The following is an 18367-nucleotide window of genomic DNA, read 5'->3' as shown; positions in this document are numbered from 1 at the left end:
TTCTGATAGCCACAGCTATAGGTTTCCTGTTTTGAGTTTACATTTTTGGCATGACCATGTGTACAGGAAGGGTAAAAATTAACAAAAGGTCAAAACAGATTCCCTTTATAGGCAGAATCACAGCTCAAGCTAAATTCTAGAAGAATGTGGTACTTTTTCATACCTCCTAACAGTTCTGGGAATGGGGGTCGCGACCCTGTAAACTGATCTAAAGTGATACATTTTGTTGATACATTTCTTATCTCGTTCCCTGCTTTGCAGAATCCCCAGGTTAAACAGATTTAAAACTTAGATTAAACTTAGATTTTGGGTTAAACTTAGATTTTGGAAAACTGTGGGAAAAAAAAGTAATTGAAAAAAAAAGTCTTTCTGGAGAACAATCTAAAAACAACTCAACTGAAAAAAAATGTTTGGAAGGTGAACAACCTGTGAGTCTCAGTTTCCCAAAGAGACCGTTTATCTTAAAATGTTACATTGTATCTTTGCTGATCCTAAATTTTTACAAATGTATCTAAAAGGAGGTGTGTAGTGTTCTGGGCTCTCTGGCAAAAAGCCTCTCATTTTAATTAAGTATCAGAAACTTTGTATCTTTTTATGGCGTTAATGCAGAAGATCAAAGAGGAACTCTGGACATTTCAGTAAAAAACTTGAGAATGCTGCTGAGCTCTCAAAATCTGGACTGTCCTGCAGAAAATAGGACAGTTGAGAGGTCAGCATTTTGCCCTTACATTACTTATCGTTATCTCATCCAACACCTCATCAGTGATTCCTCCACAACCCTTTGTGCCTTTCTGCCATTAGTTAGACCAGTGCTTTCCAACTTCTGTGGTACCAAGGGCCAGAATTTTTCTGACCTGCGTGATGTAGGGCCCATAATGGAAGCCTGTGTTGCCTACGCCCCTTTTAAATCACACCCATGTTATAACAAGAACTCTTAAGACCATGTCTACATTAATGGTGGTAGCCAGGCCCAGACTGGCAATCTGTGGGTTCTGGCAAATGACAGAGGGGCTGCTATAAGGTGCCATAGAAAGTCAGTATTTTGTGGGCTGGTGGGGATGTTTGGGCCTCTGGGTACCTGAAATGCCAGGGCCTATTTTGAATCTCAGTCCAGACCTGGTGGTAGCACACCAAAAAAACCAAATGGTTGGTGCTCACTGGAGGGATATCACTCATCACTGTGAAAAAGTCATACCATAAACATACCCTTAAATCCATATGCCACCTCCCCCCTGTAGATAACACAGCACTTCCACTGCATATGATTAAAAACCTTAGGACCCCCTAACAACAATTTTTTAAATGCTAAACCCTACAAGGCTCGCGTCCCACAGGGTACGGCAGGCAGAGTATGGCACACATAGGGAGCGCAGAGTATGGCACACACAGGGAGCATAGAAAAGGCAGAGTAACTGGCTCTGGCCTGAACGCAAGGGTACATAGAACTTTTGGAACATCACACCTATGCGCAGCAGCAGTTGCTGCATAACAGTTATTGAATAGCCATGTATACTTAAGACTTACATTCTCTCCAAAACTTCTTCATTGCTCCTGCCTTTTTTTTAGCTTCTCTCGTGTGTTTGCTCTCATACCACCCCTTCAATTTCACATCTAATCAATTTCATTTTAAAATCCAATTTTTTCATTTATGCCTGGATTTCTCTCGTTTACCTTTGCCCCTCTCACTATCCATTGTTTTCACGCATTCTTACCCAGATTTGGTTTGGGATTCAGCTGAACCCAAGCTATTTTGAATAGGATTTGGTTGACCCTAATACAAACCCTTTATAACTAAAAAGAAAAATCAGCTTGTGCATTGGGTATTTCTGCTGATGCACCTGCTTTTTCTAAGATTTGGTTCACAATTCTGCAGAATCTGTACCCCTGGATTCGGGGATTTGGCCGAACTCTGAAAAGCCTTCCATACAAGCAGTTCACTGTGAGCTCCATTACATCTTTAGTAACATTTTTTTATGGTCAGTAATTATTCCAGATATATCCTTTGTGGGTAACCAGAAGCACTGATGGGATACAGGTCAAAAAATTCTGAAAGACCCTTCTATATTAAACAAACATCTGGTAGAACCACTCCCTTCAGTGATAATAGAGCAATAATAGAATATGTATATGTCTCAGTGAAGGTTACTGCAAATGGTCAGTTACACGACATCCGTAAACTCCTGTGTTATGGAGGCTCCTGAAAACATATTATAGAATTGTAGAAAGAGAAAAAAAAAAAAAAGATATTTGCATTAAAAACCCACGAATGGTTTGTAAAATATGCTCATATTTTCTTGTAAAGTATCTTGTGTGTTTTTAGGTTTGTTAAAAGTCATAGCACAAAGCATGACAAGGATGAACTATAAAGTGCTGTTCCTGTCTATCTTTATACACTTCCTGAATTATACACAAAACTTACACACCATCCTAGCAACCTGTTACTCACATCCTATCCAACATGTTATATACAAAAATGGTAACATTTAAAGAATGCTTATTTCTAATTATAGGCAACATCCTGGTTAAACTCTAGCTAACCTTCAGCAATCACGGTCACAGCATTTGTGCAGGTGTGTGTAAACGATATACCTCAAAAGTGCGCTTAGCTTTTCAGCCAGTTCATTAGCAATTCTCAAATAAAATCTGGACATCTCTAGCTGTCCAGGAGCTGAAGCAAATGGTCAAGTGTTCTCTCCCCAATATGCCCACCTTGAGAAGGGCGAGATCAGGCTGATCCGATTGTGGGCCCTAGGGCCCCATGATCAGATCACAGCAAGCAGAATACGAACAGTTGGATTGAGGACTGTATCAATGAAAAGATGCAGTCTTTAATCCAACATGTTTTTTAAATCTTCCCACAGCTTATCTGTCTGCATCTTATAACGGCCAGTATTTTTCGAGGATCTTTACCCCTCACCATACACAGGAAGATTTAAGTTGCCAATTTATCCCTTCCAGACCAAGTCAGCTGCTATGCTGATTGAATAATCAAATCAGCCTGCTATGGCACAGCACTTAGGTGGCAAAATTTGTCAAAGATCCATTTGTTTGGTGACCAAATCTGTGCAATTGCCTGCATAACTTGTATTAGACTAATTTGGTTGCTATGGGAAACTGCACTGGCACAATTTATCACCTATATTAATAAGTGAGCAAGAATGTATACTTTCTGGCCATGCAGACTGAAAATTTGGTGTTATAGGTAGTGAAAATTAGGTTAGAAGTTTTCTGAACCACTCTCATCCTAACCCACCCCTTTTCAAACTGGGCCTGACAAGGGACTTGAAGAGCAGAAAGCAAATTGCCCCTTTAACCAATTTCGAAACTGACATTAGACGGAGGGAAGGACTCTGGACATTCTATACAACCAGTGAAGAGACCAGCTTTTGAGAGGTCAGCTGAAGGTGCACAAATGAAGTTGTGTGTGTGCTGCTGCAGGGCAATGATGACCTGAAGGCTGGCCAACACATCTCTCCATAGGCACTAGTCTATTAAAAGGTAATTATTTAGAAATCATGCCCCTAAAAACCTATTTGTAGAATGAAGTGTCCTCCCCTGGTAAACAGCAGATCATATACCTTCCCTGGCATCACCATGTGATGCCCCAATACACTTTTAAAGGCAATGCATATTTTCATTTATGCCCAGTGATCAATGCAGACCAAATCAATAAACTGTCCACGATTTGTAAAACATAACTTTTTAATAGGTGAAATAAATACTCCAGTACATGCATGGTAAAAACCAACGATAAAAGAGAAAAAAACGATAGTGTACAGTTAGAGGACACACTCACTGCAGCCCACCTCCCAGCAATAAGTCAGCACAAAGGGTACTTTTCTGTTATCTGACTGTGCCATCCTGCTGCGACTGCACAAGTGGATACATTCAATATAGTTTTACTCTACATCTTCTAAAAGGTTTAGGGTCAAACTATATTTTTGGAATGTAGGATAAAACAACTATGATCCATCTCTTGGCATTCAGCCCTAAAACCCTTACGCAATGATCTTCAGACTGTGGATCTCCAGTCCAGGCTGAAGATCATTGGCCTGAACACTAAAACTCCATCCATATGGTTAGGCTATTTGCCCCTGCAGTACAGGAAACATGGCAACAAAAAAAGTACATACAAAGGTATAAGAATCAATTCCTGCCTGTCCTTGTGGACTTCCAACACACTTCATTCACTTCCAATGCAGGATATCAAAAGGGAGCTACATCCAGCAGCTAAAATAAACCCATACACATCCAAAAAAAATGAGGTAACCTTTTAACTCCTGCACATCACACTCGGCAACATTCTGCTGGAAAAGTTCTGGAAGACGTTGGCTTTAATCCGCGCCCAGCACGGGTTTCAAGCCCTGGTAATGCCACTTGTGCCGGAACAGTTTCAAATGACGGCTCTGCAAAGCCTCACAAACTCTTCTGGTACTGAAAGCGTTAAATGAGGCTGTGAAAAATTTGTCTCATAGGAGGGGGAAAAAAATATCTATACCTTGCCTTTGCTCAGTGAGTGTAATGAAATGGTTAAAAAAAAACAACAAGTTTTATCTACCAGCATTGTAGTTTAACTGTTACTTTAACCCTTTATAAATACTGGGCCCATCTTGCTGCACATAAGAAAGTGAAACTGCAAAATCTATGGTGTTGGCACAATAGTACTTTAAAGCTGCTGCTGTAGATTCTACAATGGATGGCACATAAAAGGGTCAAATATTATAATTCCCTTAAAGACACAGACTACCAATCTGGGAGTGTTGCTGATCCACAACTATAAGTTTTCTTACTTAAGACAGTTCATATTGTACTAGGATTCTTTCTAGTGCCGGTAGGGAAATATTATCCAAATCATACATATGGACAGACTATACATTATTTACCTATATGTAATAACATGAGTGGCAGACTTATCAAAACAAAGCATTTATTTTAGCTAGCAACAAACCTAATAGCTGAAGTATCCTGGGTCCTGCTGCACTCCGCACCTATGCCAGATTAAAGTAACAGTAACACCAAAAAATAAAATGCATTTTAAAGAACTCACAATATAATGTAATGTTTATATAAACAAGCTGCTGTGTAGCCATGGGGGCAATTACAAGAATACACTGGCACCAGGTGTCTACCTTTGAAGGCCAGGGTGTGCGAGCAGGCCATATTATCCACTAGCCATGGGGGCAGCCACTCACAGCTGAAAAAGGAGGAAAGGCACAGGATACACAACAGATAATAGAGAAGTGCTGAAGAATCCCACTTTATACTACAGAGTGTATGTTATCTACTGTGTCCCTTGTGACTTTTCTCTTTTTTCAGCTTTGAATGACTGCTCCCATGGCGACACAGTAGCCTGTTTATATAAACTATAGTAGTGTTTCTCAAGCAAACACGCCATTGTTTACCAGTGCAGGGCAATAGTATATTATATTTTCATTACTTTAAAACAAAAATTTGTTTGGCGTTACTGTTCCTTTTAAAATCCAGAGCAAGGTACTGGGCACATGAGTTTGGAAGGGATGCATGTTCTTGCCATTGGACACCCCTTTTCCTCCTGTGCCCTTGGGTGCTCCCTAATTCAGACATCGGAATGGACCACAAGTAAGGGGACATGGCTATCATGCATCTTCACCTCATGAATACAGCACAGACAAACTCAGACAACACTGTATTTATGGGGAGCATAGGTGCATGCACTCTATTGCAAAGGTGCTAACAGTTGGGCAGATTGCAAAATGTTATTTACATTATGCACCATGCCCCACCATCACTAAATGATCCCTTGTTTAACCTCAGCTAAAGCATGCCAGCTGCCACTCATTTATAAAAGAAAGTGTGCAGTAAATGAATACCCTTTCATTGTGAATTTGTATCTATGCACGGGTGGGGGAATTTGACTGCACTAATCTGTCTGCCTACAGGTAGTGATTTCACAGATTTTTGCTTTTTTGGGCCTACGTGACATCATATCCAATAGAGACCATAATGTGGCAGAATGAACTAAACAGGAATGGTTCTTCTCATCATCATCTAGCAAAACCTTTTAATGATTTACAAGTATAAATTATTACTATGATTTAAAAAACAACCCAAATTTAAATAATAGGGTGTATTGGAGTTTGTAACACATTTTGTAGGGAATGAAATAAAAAACCAGTCATCTCCATATGCCTGCCTCCCACTTATGTTAATGAAGCACACAGCCTATGCATAATCCTGTATAAATTAACCGGGTCCAACTGTATGCATCAGGGCCAAACAAAACCAGATCACTTATCCCCAAAACACCACTACACACATCAGAATAGGACGCAAACAAAAAAAACAACAAAAAAAAAAACCTTCAAGTCTGCTAATATGCAGCATGAATTCTTCATGGTAGAGATGCTCCCCCGCAGCAGCCCAGCAGCTGGACCACAACTCACAGCATCCTTTAAAGGAACAGTTCCGTATAAAAAATGGGTAAATAGACAGGCTGTGCAAAATAAAACATTTTTCTAATATAGTTACAGTTAGCCAAAAATGTAATATATAAAGGCTGAAGTGACTGGATGTCTAACATAACACTACTTCCTGCTTTGCAGCTCTCTTGATTTCCACTGCTTTGTTACCAGCCAGTGACTTAAGGAGAGGCACATGGGTCATAACTGTTTGAATAAGCTTTTGAATCTGAATGCTGAGGATCAATTGCAAACTCACTGAACAGTTATGTCCCATGTGGCCCCACTTAAAGTCGCTGACCAACAGAGTTAGAGAACTTAAAAGCAGGAAGTAGTGTTCTGTTATGTTAGACATCCAGTCACTCCAGCTAACTAACTATATTAGTTTTTTTTTATTTTGCACAGCCTATTTACCCAGCTTTTATTTTTACACTGAACTGTTCTTTAAAACACTTCTGCTACTGGAGGATGCAGGGAGTAGTTGTACTTGACCACAGATGGAGGATGGTGATTGGACATCCCTGCCTCGGGTCTCTGGAGACAGGGTGAGACGGTCACCTTATGTAGTTGTACTCTGCTTTTCATCCAATCAAAGTGCATGTGATTTCTATACAACGCCATAGTGGGTCTGGGGATGTAATCTCTGCACTGGCAGCTTGGGTTAGGTGAAGTTGCAGCATTCTGTCTCCCCTCTAAAAACTGATCACATAGTGGGAACAGCAGCTCTTGATCACTTTACTGTTACACTATAGCCAAATGATATGGATTCTCCGCAGGCAGAGAATCAGCTGCCCTTCTCTTTCTTTAGACAGGGCAGATTTCAGAGTGAAATGAAATGTTTCTGCTCAGAAATCTGCCTACACCAAGAGGAGTCAATGCTTCCAGTAGTATGCAGGCAGACAGAAGCAGCGGATTCTCAGCCTGCAGCAATTGTCTGGCCGTAGCCTAATGGAAGTGATGATATCAGGCAAGTCTATAGTGTAAGAGGAATTGTATATATTCAGCTGCAACGGCTGTCACTCACCCACAGTGGCTGCTAGGAGCTGGGCTCTACCATCTGGGGAGGGGGGCTGCTGGGCTCTACCATCTGGAGAGGATGGGCTGGGTGTGGGACATCACTGCCTATAAGCACCACTCTCTGCAGTTAAACCTGCAATGGACATTTCATTCAGTATGGTACATTCCACTCAACCCTTGGGGGGGTTACAGACATGTAGTGGGAATGCAGTGAGGCGTTAACCAGAGGAAATGCTATATTGCAATTACTGTAATTGCTGCCCTCCTGATGGCAATAATATGGGCCTTACAGCACTCTCTACCCATGTTAGTTAGCACTGCCCCGCTGTCGACTACACCCCCTTATTCTTTGGTAAGGTCCAGGGAAGGGGCAGCCCCAGTCTAAAGAGATTTCACAGAATTGGTGTTGACCGGCGGCAGAGTCCTGGGCGAGGACCTTTCCCTCAGCGCCTGAGAGAGCAGATTGCAGCCATCAGAGACCGCGCAGGCCGAGCTCCTCAGCCTGTCCTTGTAGTCGGTCATCTTGCTGCTGCTGTCAGAGAGCTGCGTTATATCCCTGAGGCACTGGGTGAGGAGGACGCAGGCAGACACCACGCTCATGGCACCTCCTAGTACGGCCGTCTGCACAGCTTTGCCCTCTGGGTTCAGAATGGCGGCTCTCCCGAGGAACTGCGGTTCTGTGGCGAAACCCACCAGCGCGTGCACGGCCTGCACCAGGGGCCCGCTGAAGAGAGCGCAGCGGTTGCGCGACAGTTCGCTGGGGGACGACTTCACTTCCCTGACGCAGGCGAGGAGCGCGGAGGCGCTGGTGCTCATACACTTCACCCCCAGCTTGAACTGCTCCCTGGCGAACTTGTCGCGGGACTTGTCGCTGGCCGCTACGCTGGCGTCCGTCAGAGTCTTCAGGTTCATGGACAGGTTCTGGGAGACTTCGAGCAGCAGCTGCGGGGTCAGTTCAGACAAGGGCACGCTCCGCAGGGTGGCACAGCTCTGCTCCACTTCGTGCCGACACCGGGTCACTTTGTATCGGTCCACAAGCCCGGCCTGAGCGGCCTGAGAGCCGGGAACCTCCACGGCAGCCAGATAAGCGGCGTGCGCCGACAGCTCGATCAGAGACACCACCAAGTCGCCCATCTCCTGCACCGTGTCTCCCACCTCAGCCAAGCGGCCCATGTTCAGCTGACTCTGCACATCGTGAGTGAGGATGGACAGGCCTTTGGTGCGGGCGATCACCGTGTCCCGGCACTTCTCGAACGCCTCTCCGAACTGAAGCGAACTCTCCGGGCTGACAGGCCGCGGCTCGCTGGACAGAAGAAGAAGGTCGGCCACCAGCTGCATCTTGTTCTTACACCGCTCGCAGATGGTCAGCAGTTTCTTGCGCGGCTGGGACGCTGCTCCGGAAGGAAGAGAGGACCGGGCTGAGCCGGAGCCGCCGCTAGCCATCTCTCCCGGGGAAGAAGCTCATGCCTCGGCCAGTGGGAGCGATATCCCGGGGGCTTCCCAGCCGCATCATCCCATGGAGAGTCACGGGCGCTGCCCGAGCACAGTGCTTGCCTTCTGCTCCGCTCTCCGCACACGAGCAGCCTCCTAGGGCCCAGGAAGGGACTTCTGCCACCGACAAAGCGGCACTGAATCGACCCACCCAGCCGCTGCCTCTCCCGGGCCGGATAAGGAACGTGGGACGGCGCCGCCCTGCGCCCGGACGATGACGTCACCCACAAGGCTGCCATACCCGCAGGACAGAGGCTGGGAGCGCAGCGACGCCTTACGTAACGGCCGGGGCGCAAGACTGGCGACAGCGGCATCTAGTGGTCAAAGTATGTAATGCGCGGAGATCAGCGAAATTCTCCAGATTCATCTACGCGATGGGAAACCTCTGCTGTCACTTTCTACGTCCCCAGTGGGATCATTTAAAGTTATTAGACGGCACAGAATATCATTTAAAAAAAACCTTAAGGAAAGTACTCATCCCACCTCCTTGGTGTTATGCTCCCCTTACTTACACCATGTCCACACCATTGCCCAGTGCTTCGGGCCAGCCGTCCACTTCGGACCCCAATGCAGCAGTGCGCAACCAAGTACGCGCGTGCTGCGTAACCGTGCGTAACCAGGGACGCGCGTGCGTACCCGTGCGTAACCAGGGACGCGCGTGCGTAAACGTGCGCAACCGAGGACGCACGTGCGTAACCGCGCGCAACCGAGTGCGCAAAGCGCTTTGACTTCAGAGAGCGCACCCATATTACACTGAGGTAACAACTGCCGGACTATGGGTAGGCTGCATGTGAGCTACTTGCCTGGCATCCCTCAAGCTTTGGGCCGTAGGCACGTGCCTCTTCTACCGACCCCTAGTTCCAGCCCTGCTTGAAGCCTGCAGTTCTCTACTCTACAACATAGTTAAAGGGGGTGGTTCACCTTTGAGTTAACTTGTAGTATGTAATAAATTGGCCAATTATAAGCAACGTTTCAATTGGTCTTCATTATTTATTTATTATTTTTAATTATTTGCCTTCTGACTCTTTCCAGTTTTTAGCTGTAAGGCTAAAAATGATTTGTTACTGCTACTTTTATTACTCATATTACTATTCTTCCCATTCATATTCCAGTCTCTCCAATCATTTGGACCCAAGCCCCAGATTGCTAACATTGAAAACTGGACAGCTGCTAAATAAAAAGCTAAATAACTCAAAAAGCACAAATAATAAAAAAACAACCGCAATCTGCACACACCCCTGCAGCTCACTCCCCACTGTCCCTGTCTGCTAACTCACTCTCCCTCCAATGCAGCCCAAGGCATATGCCTACCCTTAGTTCTGGAGCTGATATTTGCCCTGGTTTATAGTGGTGCAGGGGCCAATATCAGCTGTACTGTCCAAGCATCTGGGCATGAATGGAATATCAGGAATGGGGTTTCTTTAGGCCATCATGCAGCCTGAACATATTCCAGACAATTTGGTGTATCTGCAGATGCACCAAACATAACTCACAGCTTCTCTACACTTCCTGCAGGTCAGTTGGTTAGGGCTGTTGGCCTGAATGAACAGAACTGTGGAACGTGGCTGATCCACCCATTTGTGCATGTTCATAACCACAGGAATAATCTTTCTGTATGCATGCATAGCCTCCATCAGAAATGTTGTGGCAACAATACTCCAGCCCCTCCTCCTGACCAGCACAGTGGGTCCAGTATAAACACCACTGTTGTCTTAGATGGTGCATGTGCTCGAAGGGTGTACGTTTTTACTATTTGATATAAAATAAACTTACATTTGGGTTGGGCTCAACATCCCAGCGGTGTCAAAGAGATTCTGTCATGATTTTTATCCAGGACCTGGATTTTACTATTGAGTGGTGTTCTTGTATCTACCAGGAAGCTATTAACTTGTGTTTGGGAGCTGTTCTGTTGGAGCTGCTGGGGGGTGATATCACTTCTGCTTGCAGTACAGCAGCAAACACAGGGCCGGATTTACAAAACGGGTGCCCCTAGGCCCACTGGCATTCATCGCCTCTGTCCCCTCCCCTTTATCATGCAAATTTTCATCATTGGACCGGAGCAATGGGGGTTTGCACACAATAAATTTATTTTAAAATTATTGTATCTCCAGCGTATCCCCTGTGTTTTTGAACCAATGTGGGTGTGTTTGGGCAGCATACAGCCCCCTAACATCCTGCTGCCCAAGGCCCAGGCCTTGGTGGCCTTTCCACAAATCCAGGCCTGAGTAAACAGTGGCTGAAGTTTATCAGAGCACAAGTCACATGACTGGGGGCAGCTGGGAAACTGACAATATGTATAGCCCCATGTCAGATTTCAAAATTAAATATAAAAAAATCTGTTTGCTCTTTTGAGAAATGGATTTCAGTGCAGAATTCTGCTGGAGCAGCACTATTAACTGATGCGTTTTGGAAAAAAAACATTTTGTTCCCATGACAGTATCCCTAACAGACACCAGCAGAGCTGCACATGTGGAAAAAGGAAATCGTGTATCAGCAGCCGGACCTTTGTGAAAAGATTGTCAATCCGGCAAGGTTTCACTTTTATGTATTGTTAGAGACATGAGCAAAACTTAAGGGCTTATCTCATTTTTCCATGTGCACGTTTTCCCACCATGATGTCACCAATGAGTGCAGATGCTTGTTTAAACCTGGAGGGAGGGGCAAGTTGGCCAGCTAGGGTGCCTAGCCAGCTTGTCCCGGCTCTGGTCCACAGTAAAATGACATGCTGAGTTTCACAGTACCATTCTGTACTGGGAGACACCAGGCTATCTATACTGATTGACTGTGTCTTTGTGAGCTGGGGCTTATTCACCATTGAATACTGGGCCACTGTTATTTGCTGAAAAGGGTGTGTCATTTTAAAATGGGGACAGTATAAGTGGCACTACCTCTAACCGATTAAGGAGTGTGTACCCACTGCACCTCAATGTATAATCTGCATGGGGCACCAGTTCATGATGTTATCCAAATGGGAAGCAGACAAGGGCATCAGACTGTCTTTGTTTTCAGATTGTTTTCAATGGGTACAGTGGTAGTCAAAATCCCACGTTTGTCATTAGCCTAAAACTGGCACCATGTAAAGGCTAGTTAGCAAGGCACTTTTTGGATTACAGTTTTTAGATTGTCCAGTGCATACAAGTCTCAAAGGCCCAGAGCTAGGGAGGCAAGGAGTGAGTAGTAGGTGAGAGAGTAGGGGTGCAGGCAGGGAGGTGGTGCCAGGAGGGGGGTGCGAGCAGGTGGTAGTGTGGAAGCAGAAGGGCATATGAGCCACCTAGGGGAGTTTGTGGGGTTATGACACAAAAAGGGCAATAATATGAGTGGCATTGTCAGACGCTCCAGGCCAGTAGAGCAGAAATATGGAGTATGGCGAGCAAGAAGGGGGCAGAAGTGGAGAGGGCTGGCTTGGAAGCAGGAGTTGGGGGCAGAACAACAGGCAATTTTTAATATTTACGTGCAAATTTATTGCCTGTAAATTTTGATTTTGACAGCTCAGCCCGCATTCCTGGGTTTCTTACTGAAATATCCCGAGTTTCTCTTTGATCTCCTGCACTGACACCAGAAAGAGATACAATGTTTCTGAAATGTAATTAAAATAAAGGCCTTTTTGGCAGAGCCCAGAACACTAAACACCTGCACTTAGATACATTTGTAACAACCTAAGATGAGCAAAAATACAATTGTAACTATTTAAGATAAGCAAGTGTCTTGGGGAAACAGATTCACAGCTTAAAGGGCAATTTCACCTCATTAGCAAAACTGTTATAACACATAAAACATTACACTAAAATTTCAAGTTCAAACTTTCATAACCTGCCAAATTTTTTAAAATGGACTTGGCAATTAAGGGGTGTGGCCATAGAGTAGACACGGTCGAAAAAATTCGCCGAGCTAAGAGCAGCACAACTTTTTGTCCCTCTTTCTGTATATCGAATGTTGGGAGGTATAATGCCAGAGTTGGTTTCTGAACAAAAGTAAATTTAAACAGGAATGAGGGAGGATGGGGCAGCATGAAATTGTATTACAAATTAACTGGTTGCCACCTTTTTTGGAAAAAAATACCAGCCTTCCTATATATTTAGATTTTTCCCCGTTAATAACATTGGGGTCAAGTATCATTTTACCAGTCAGGCCGGTTAAATACTGGCCAGATGGCAACCCTAACTGGCAAATAAATTAGTAATACTGGCCCCAGCCTTGGCTGGTATTTTACCATCTAAGCCAGGTGGTAAGTGCAACCCTAATCCCTAGCATGCAGAAACACATATTTAAGAGGTGAGGTAGTAAGCAGACGCTAACTCTAAAATAAACACTACTGACAATTCACACACTTTATTTTAAATAGATTTATAGTGAATAAAGTACCCCCTCTTGTAAATTATAAGGATATTATAAGTTACCGAGGAGTTTCATGACCATATAAAAACACGAGGTCAAAGGCCTTATACAGGTCATGGAACTCCGAGGTAACTTCTAATATCCTCATATTTTACAACTGGGGGTACTTTATTTATTATAATACACACGTTTCAGTGAGTCATGTGACAGAAATGACATCAGAACTCACCGTTTCTAACTGATGACATCAGAACTCACCTTTTATAAGGATATAATTTACAAGATATTCATAGCTTTTGTGTATTATATATATATATAAACATACCTCCCAACATTTTGGAAGTAAAAAGAGGGACAAAAATGTTTTCTGCATGTAGTGCAGTAATTTTTTTGACCACACCCATTTTTGTGGCCACACCCTGTAATTACCATGTTCATTATAAAAAATTGAAAATATTTCTCCTTATCTAAACTGTTAAAATTACTTATTTTCTTATCTCAAAATTGTTACAAAGTATCTTAGTTGCACCTGTTAGCTGTACTGGCCTCTCTGCCAAAAGCCAATTAAGTTAGAAACTTTGTTTCTTTTTCTGGCTGTTCAGTGCAGAGAAAAGAGGGACTTTCCAGTACAAATGAGGGACCTCAGGTTGAGCTGTCAAAAGAGGGACTGTCCCTCTGAAAAAGGGACAGTTGGGAGGTATGTAAGTGTGGCAGACCCATTTATTGCCATCAATATTTTGTCCTTTTAAAAAGAAAAACACATTACTTGAGTTTCAATACAACGTAAAAATCAAATAACTGACTTTTGGGAACTCAAAAACTGACCAACTAGTCCTATCTAAAGTGTATAGACTTTGCCCAAAATAAAAATGGGCGCGGTTGTTTTCCGAGCGTCATTAATCCGACAAACCAATAGATGCCGCGTTCATATTGCTTCGTCTACGTTTTGAAAGCGACCAATGGAGTGAGAGAAGCGTGCCTGAGCCACGCCCCTTAGTCCTGAAGCTTTGCTAGAAGCGGAAGGTGGACGAAGATGGCAGCTATGGGCTTCCGAGTGATATTTCTGCTGTGCATTGCAGTGCTTGTCGGCCTTTCGGCGGCTGCAGAGAAAACGAAGAAGAAGAAGAAAGATATTCGTGATTACAATGATGCGGACATGGCCAGGCTGCTGGAGCAGTGGGAGGTGAGCTGTGTAACGGGATCACGTGTGGGGTGTGCTTGCAGGCAGTATTATTATATTAGCACTGATGATATTTGTATAGTGGCTTTACTTTATCCACTTATCAACACTTCTCATTAGCAAGAACCTGCTAAAGGACCTGCAGCACTTTCAATTGCAAGTAACACCAACAAAGTGAAATTTCATGCAGCTTTCCAAAATTCATTAATTAAAAGGAACGACAACTCAAAAACCAACAGCTGATTAACAGATTTGGTGGGGAAAGAAGACGTTTGCAACATTGTTTCAATAGTAACAAAATGAAAGAATTACTTTCTCACTAGTGATGTGCGGGTTGAGAATTTCTCGACCCGCATCTAACCCGGGCCCCCTGTTCCCCTTTATTTATAGCCCCAACCTGCCCCACAGTGACTACACAAAAGGGGCAGAAGTCTATAAATTCCGGCACTGGAAGCTGGCAGTACTAGGACGCAGGCGGGAAGAGCAGGAGAAGAGCGCAACCCGCTTAGTCATAGGTGTATCTTGATACACCTATGACTAAGCGCCGGAGGGTGCGAAACGCGTAAGGTGGGCCTGGTGGGGTTGTTTGTAATTGATTTTTAATGCTAATTTAATAAAACAATATTTTTATGAAAACAAAAGCCTTGGGACAGCTATCTTTGGATAAAGGACTTTTTTATATGTGATCGCCTGAGAACTGGGGCGAGTCCCTTAGGCATAATCAAATGTAAATCAGATGTGGACTCCCAATTGATGTATAATAAAATATGTTCTGCTACATTGCTTCAAGAGTCAGAACCAGTGGTGCAGAGAATATAAACCACTAGACTGGCATTGCTTTCAATTACATATACATGTAACTTGAATAAGTTAGTTACAATTTTTGTTTAATTAAAACCGTTTCTGTGCATTAAAAAAGAATTAAAGATTAACTTTTCTATTAAATGACAGTCATTAATGTTTGCCTGTAGGAAGATGACGATATTGAGGAGGGGGACATGCCTGAGCACAAAAGACCTCCGGCCCCAGTGGATTTCTCAAAGATTGATCCAAATAACCCAGAGAGTGTCTTACAAATGACCAAGAAAGGCAAAACCCTGATGATCTTTGCTACAGTGTCTGGAGACCCAACAGAAAAGGAAACCGAGGAGATCACCAGTCTGTGGCAGGGCAGCCTGTTTAATGCCAACTACGATATCCAGAGGTAGCGTTTACTATTTAGGTATTTGCAGATACCCTAAAGTAGCACAATGAAGATGTGCCCATGGGATTTGTTTCATTTGTTAAAGGGGTTGTTCACCTTTGAGAGAACTTTTAATATGATGTGACAATTTGCAAGTGGTTTTCATTTTTTATTATTTGTGTTTTTTTCGAGTTATTTAGCTTTTTATTCAGCAGCTTTCCAGTTTGCAATTTCAGCAGTCTGGTTGCTAGGGTCCAATTTAGCCTAACAACCATGCTTTGCTTTGAATAAGAGACTGGAATATGAATAGGAGTGGACCTCAATAGAGTGAGCCTCAAATGAGTAATGATACATTTGTAGCCTTACAGAGCATTTACTTTTTAGAAGGGGTCAGCGACGCCCATTTGAAAGCTGCAAAGAGTCGGAAGAAAAAGGCAAATGACTATAAACCTATAAAAAATAAATAATTAAAACCAATTGCAAAGTTGCTTTGAATTGGCCATTCTATAACCACTACTTTAAAACCTCTCTTCATCAGCAAAAATAACTCCCTACATCATGGGCATCCTATAGATTTCCTGCAAGTGTTGTTGTTGGCAGAGGGTTATTAATGGGGTATTTTAATTATTAAGCAGAAACAAAACCTCTAACCTAAAGCCCTTGGGGGGTGGGTTGTGTCTCATTGTAGGGGGATGTCTGTTCTGAGGTATAGGCCATTGTTGATAGCAGGATTCTATTGGCTCTTGAACATACAGGCTTAAACAAGTAAAAGGCTGACAACGCTGTCAGGGTCACTAACCCCCAGAAATGTAAACAGATTAACTGAGGCTGCAGTTTCATGGATACAAAATATAATTGAATAATAGTTAATAATTGGTGAAGACCATTTGCAATTTGTCTTAGAATTAGTTATGTTTTTTAATGTGAAGCAACGAGGGGCAAAAGTTGTTATTCAGCCGCCACTGAATACATTTTTCATCTTTCTATTCTTCTTTATCTAGATCTGATCTCATACTCTCCATTGTCTGTCCCCCTCTAGATTCATTGTTGGCTCCAACCGTGCGATTTTCATGCTCCGTGATGGAAGTTTCGCTTGGGAGGTTAAGGACTTCCTTGTAAAACAGGAACGCTGTGCTGATGTGACTGTGGAAGGACAAGTGTACCCTGGCAAAGGAGGAGATGGTAGTTCAACATCCACCAATCAGAGCAAACCACAGAAAAAGAAAAATGGAGAAAAGAAAAAGGCAAAGTCATCCACAGAAAGTAACCGAGCTTCCTCACCAAAGGAGGATTTATGATGACCCCTGGATCACCGCGTTTTGATTGGACTTCAGGTTTTATACTTCCCAAGATTCCCGTCCTGTTATTGGAGATAATTCTAGTCCTTGTTGGGAACACCTTGCTATCTCTTTCATTTGTGTAGGGCATAACTTGGCCAGTAAGCATCTTGCTTTGCCAATAAATACAACATGTGATATTAGACTTTGGTGCAAATGAGTTGCTATAGAGAGGCCACTGTGAATGAGCCCTCCGCTAGAAAGTGTATAGTCACTGGGCACCTACCAGGCAGTGTTCCCACTAAAACAAGGCACAAAGGGCAGACAAATGGATGTTGAATGATTTACTGAGTAAATGAAAAACCTGGTTCCTTAGCCAGCAAGTTAGTTGGCTTTTTCAGAGTATTATTTACTTAATAGATATAACTGTCACATTGTATGCTATTTTAACAATCTATGTTCATTAATGCAGACAAAGATCCAGTTCTCATGAAATCTTGTCTTTAACAATTCTATAAATTATTTTGCTTATGATCTTTCTGGAAAAGGCTGTGCATGATGGAGGTTGCAAGCGAAATATACAATTTGTATTTTGATGATGATGTTGTCCCTTTTGAAACGCTTTTGCCACTGGTACGAAATTTGGAAGGTATTAGTGATCTGTCACGTTGTGTTGCCCGGTTTCCCATAACTTTTTTCAATACAGTATTTTTTACACAGGTAAGCTTAAGTGTATTCATTTTTTCTTAATACAAGGCCTATTTCAGTTACAACATGGTTACAGATAGATTTGTGTATGGAAATAAAAGCTATCAATATTAATATAATAATAATATTATATAAGGATTTTGAGCTTTATTCACTTTTTACTCACTGCTATTATTCACAACACAACATTAGAGGGAACAGGAGAAGGGTAAGGGGCAGAAAGAAGGGGGTGTGGGGTAGATATAGTACATAGTACATCTCCTGGAGTGGGTGATGTCCTTTAAAATCCCAACCATGAGTATTTTCCCCATACAAGTAGAGGGGAAATTGTTTAGAGAATTTTCTCTAGAAATAAGTGATGCATGTGGAGAAATTAGCATGGAGTAGGTGCTGTAGATAATAAGATGCAAGTAAGCGGTTGCTGTCTCTTTATAATATCAATTCACCAGCCTGAACCTTAGAAAAACGTTTCTTGTGCTCTTTGTAAACCAAAAATCAAATATTCACTAGAGAAATTTCACCTGGAGAAAAGATGTAACTGTAACCACTGTAAAGTGAATTGTCACCAATACAAAGTTAAATTGGCGGTTCACTGTTAAGTTAACATTTAATATATTATAGTATCATACTTCTAGGCAAGTTTTCAATTGGCCTTCATTTTTAAAAAAAAAAAAATATTTCCCTTCTGAATCTTGGGTCAGTCACTGACCCAATCTAAAAACAAATGTTCTGTAAGGCT

General features: G+C 42.9%; 2 protein-coding genes across 2 annotated transcripts; one reads left to right on the top strand and one right to left on the bottom strand.

Annotated features, from left to right (window-relative positions):
- Positions 1-3684: 3684 nt before the first annotated feature.
- On the bottom strand, positions 3685-9514 carry tlnrd1.S (talin rod domain containing 1 S homeolog). The gene has a single exon (XM_018255340.2). It carries the CDS (start codon positions 8895-8897, stop codon positions 7836-7838), a length of 1062 nt encoding a protein of 353 aa, XP_018110829.1. The 5' UTR covers positions 8898-9514; the 3' UTR covers positions 3685-7835.
- Positions 9515-14230: 4716 nt separating this feature from the next.
- mesd.S (mesoderm development LRP chaperone S homeolog) lies at positions 14231-17753 on the top strand. The gene is made up of 3 exons (XM_018255339.2): positions 14231-14463; positions 15432-15664; positions 16683-17753. Exons 1-3 carry the CDS (start codon positions 14314-14316, stop codon positions 16939-16941), a joined length of 642 nt encoding a protein of 213 aa, XP_018110828.1. The 5' UTR covers positions 14231-14313; the 3' UTR covers positions 16942-17753.
- Positions 17754-18367: the final 614 nt, after the last annotated feature.

The sequence above is a fragment of the Xenopus laevis genome, chromosome 3S (genome assembly GCF_017654675.1).
Source record: "Xenopus laevis strain J_2021 chromosome 3S, Xenopus_laevis_v10.1, whole genome shotgun sequence".
Lineage (NCBI taxonomy): Eukaryota > Metazoa > Chordata > Amphibia > Anura > Pipidae > Xenopus > Xenopus laevis.
The sequence above is the reverse complement of the archived record's forward strand: the minus strand, read 5'-3'. Positions and strand labels throughout refer to the sequence as shown.

Excerpts from the sequence above, each read along its gene's own strand:
- tlnrd1.S (XM_018255340.2), bottom strand. The coding sequence starts at position 8,897 with ATGGCTAGCGGCGGCTCCGGCTCAGCCCGGTCCTCTCTTCCTTCCGGA.
- mesd.S (XM_018255339.2), top strand. The coding sequence starts at position 14,314 with ATGGCAGCTATGGGCTTCCGAGTGATATTTCTGCTGTGCATTGCAGTG. Across the intron at positions 14,464-15,431 it reads GGCTGCTGGAGCAGTGGGAG|GAAGATGACGATATTGAGGA; the intron begins GTGAGCTGTGTA and ends GTTTGCCTGTAG. Across the intron at positions 15,665-16,682 it reads GCCAACTACGATATCCAGAG|ATTCATTGTTGGCTCCAACC; the intron begins GTAGCGTTTACT and ends GTCCCCCTCTAG.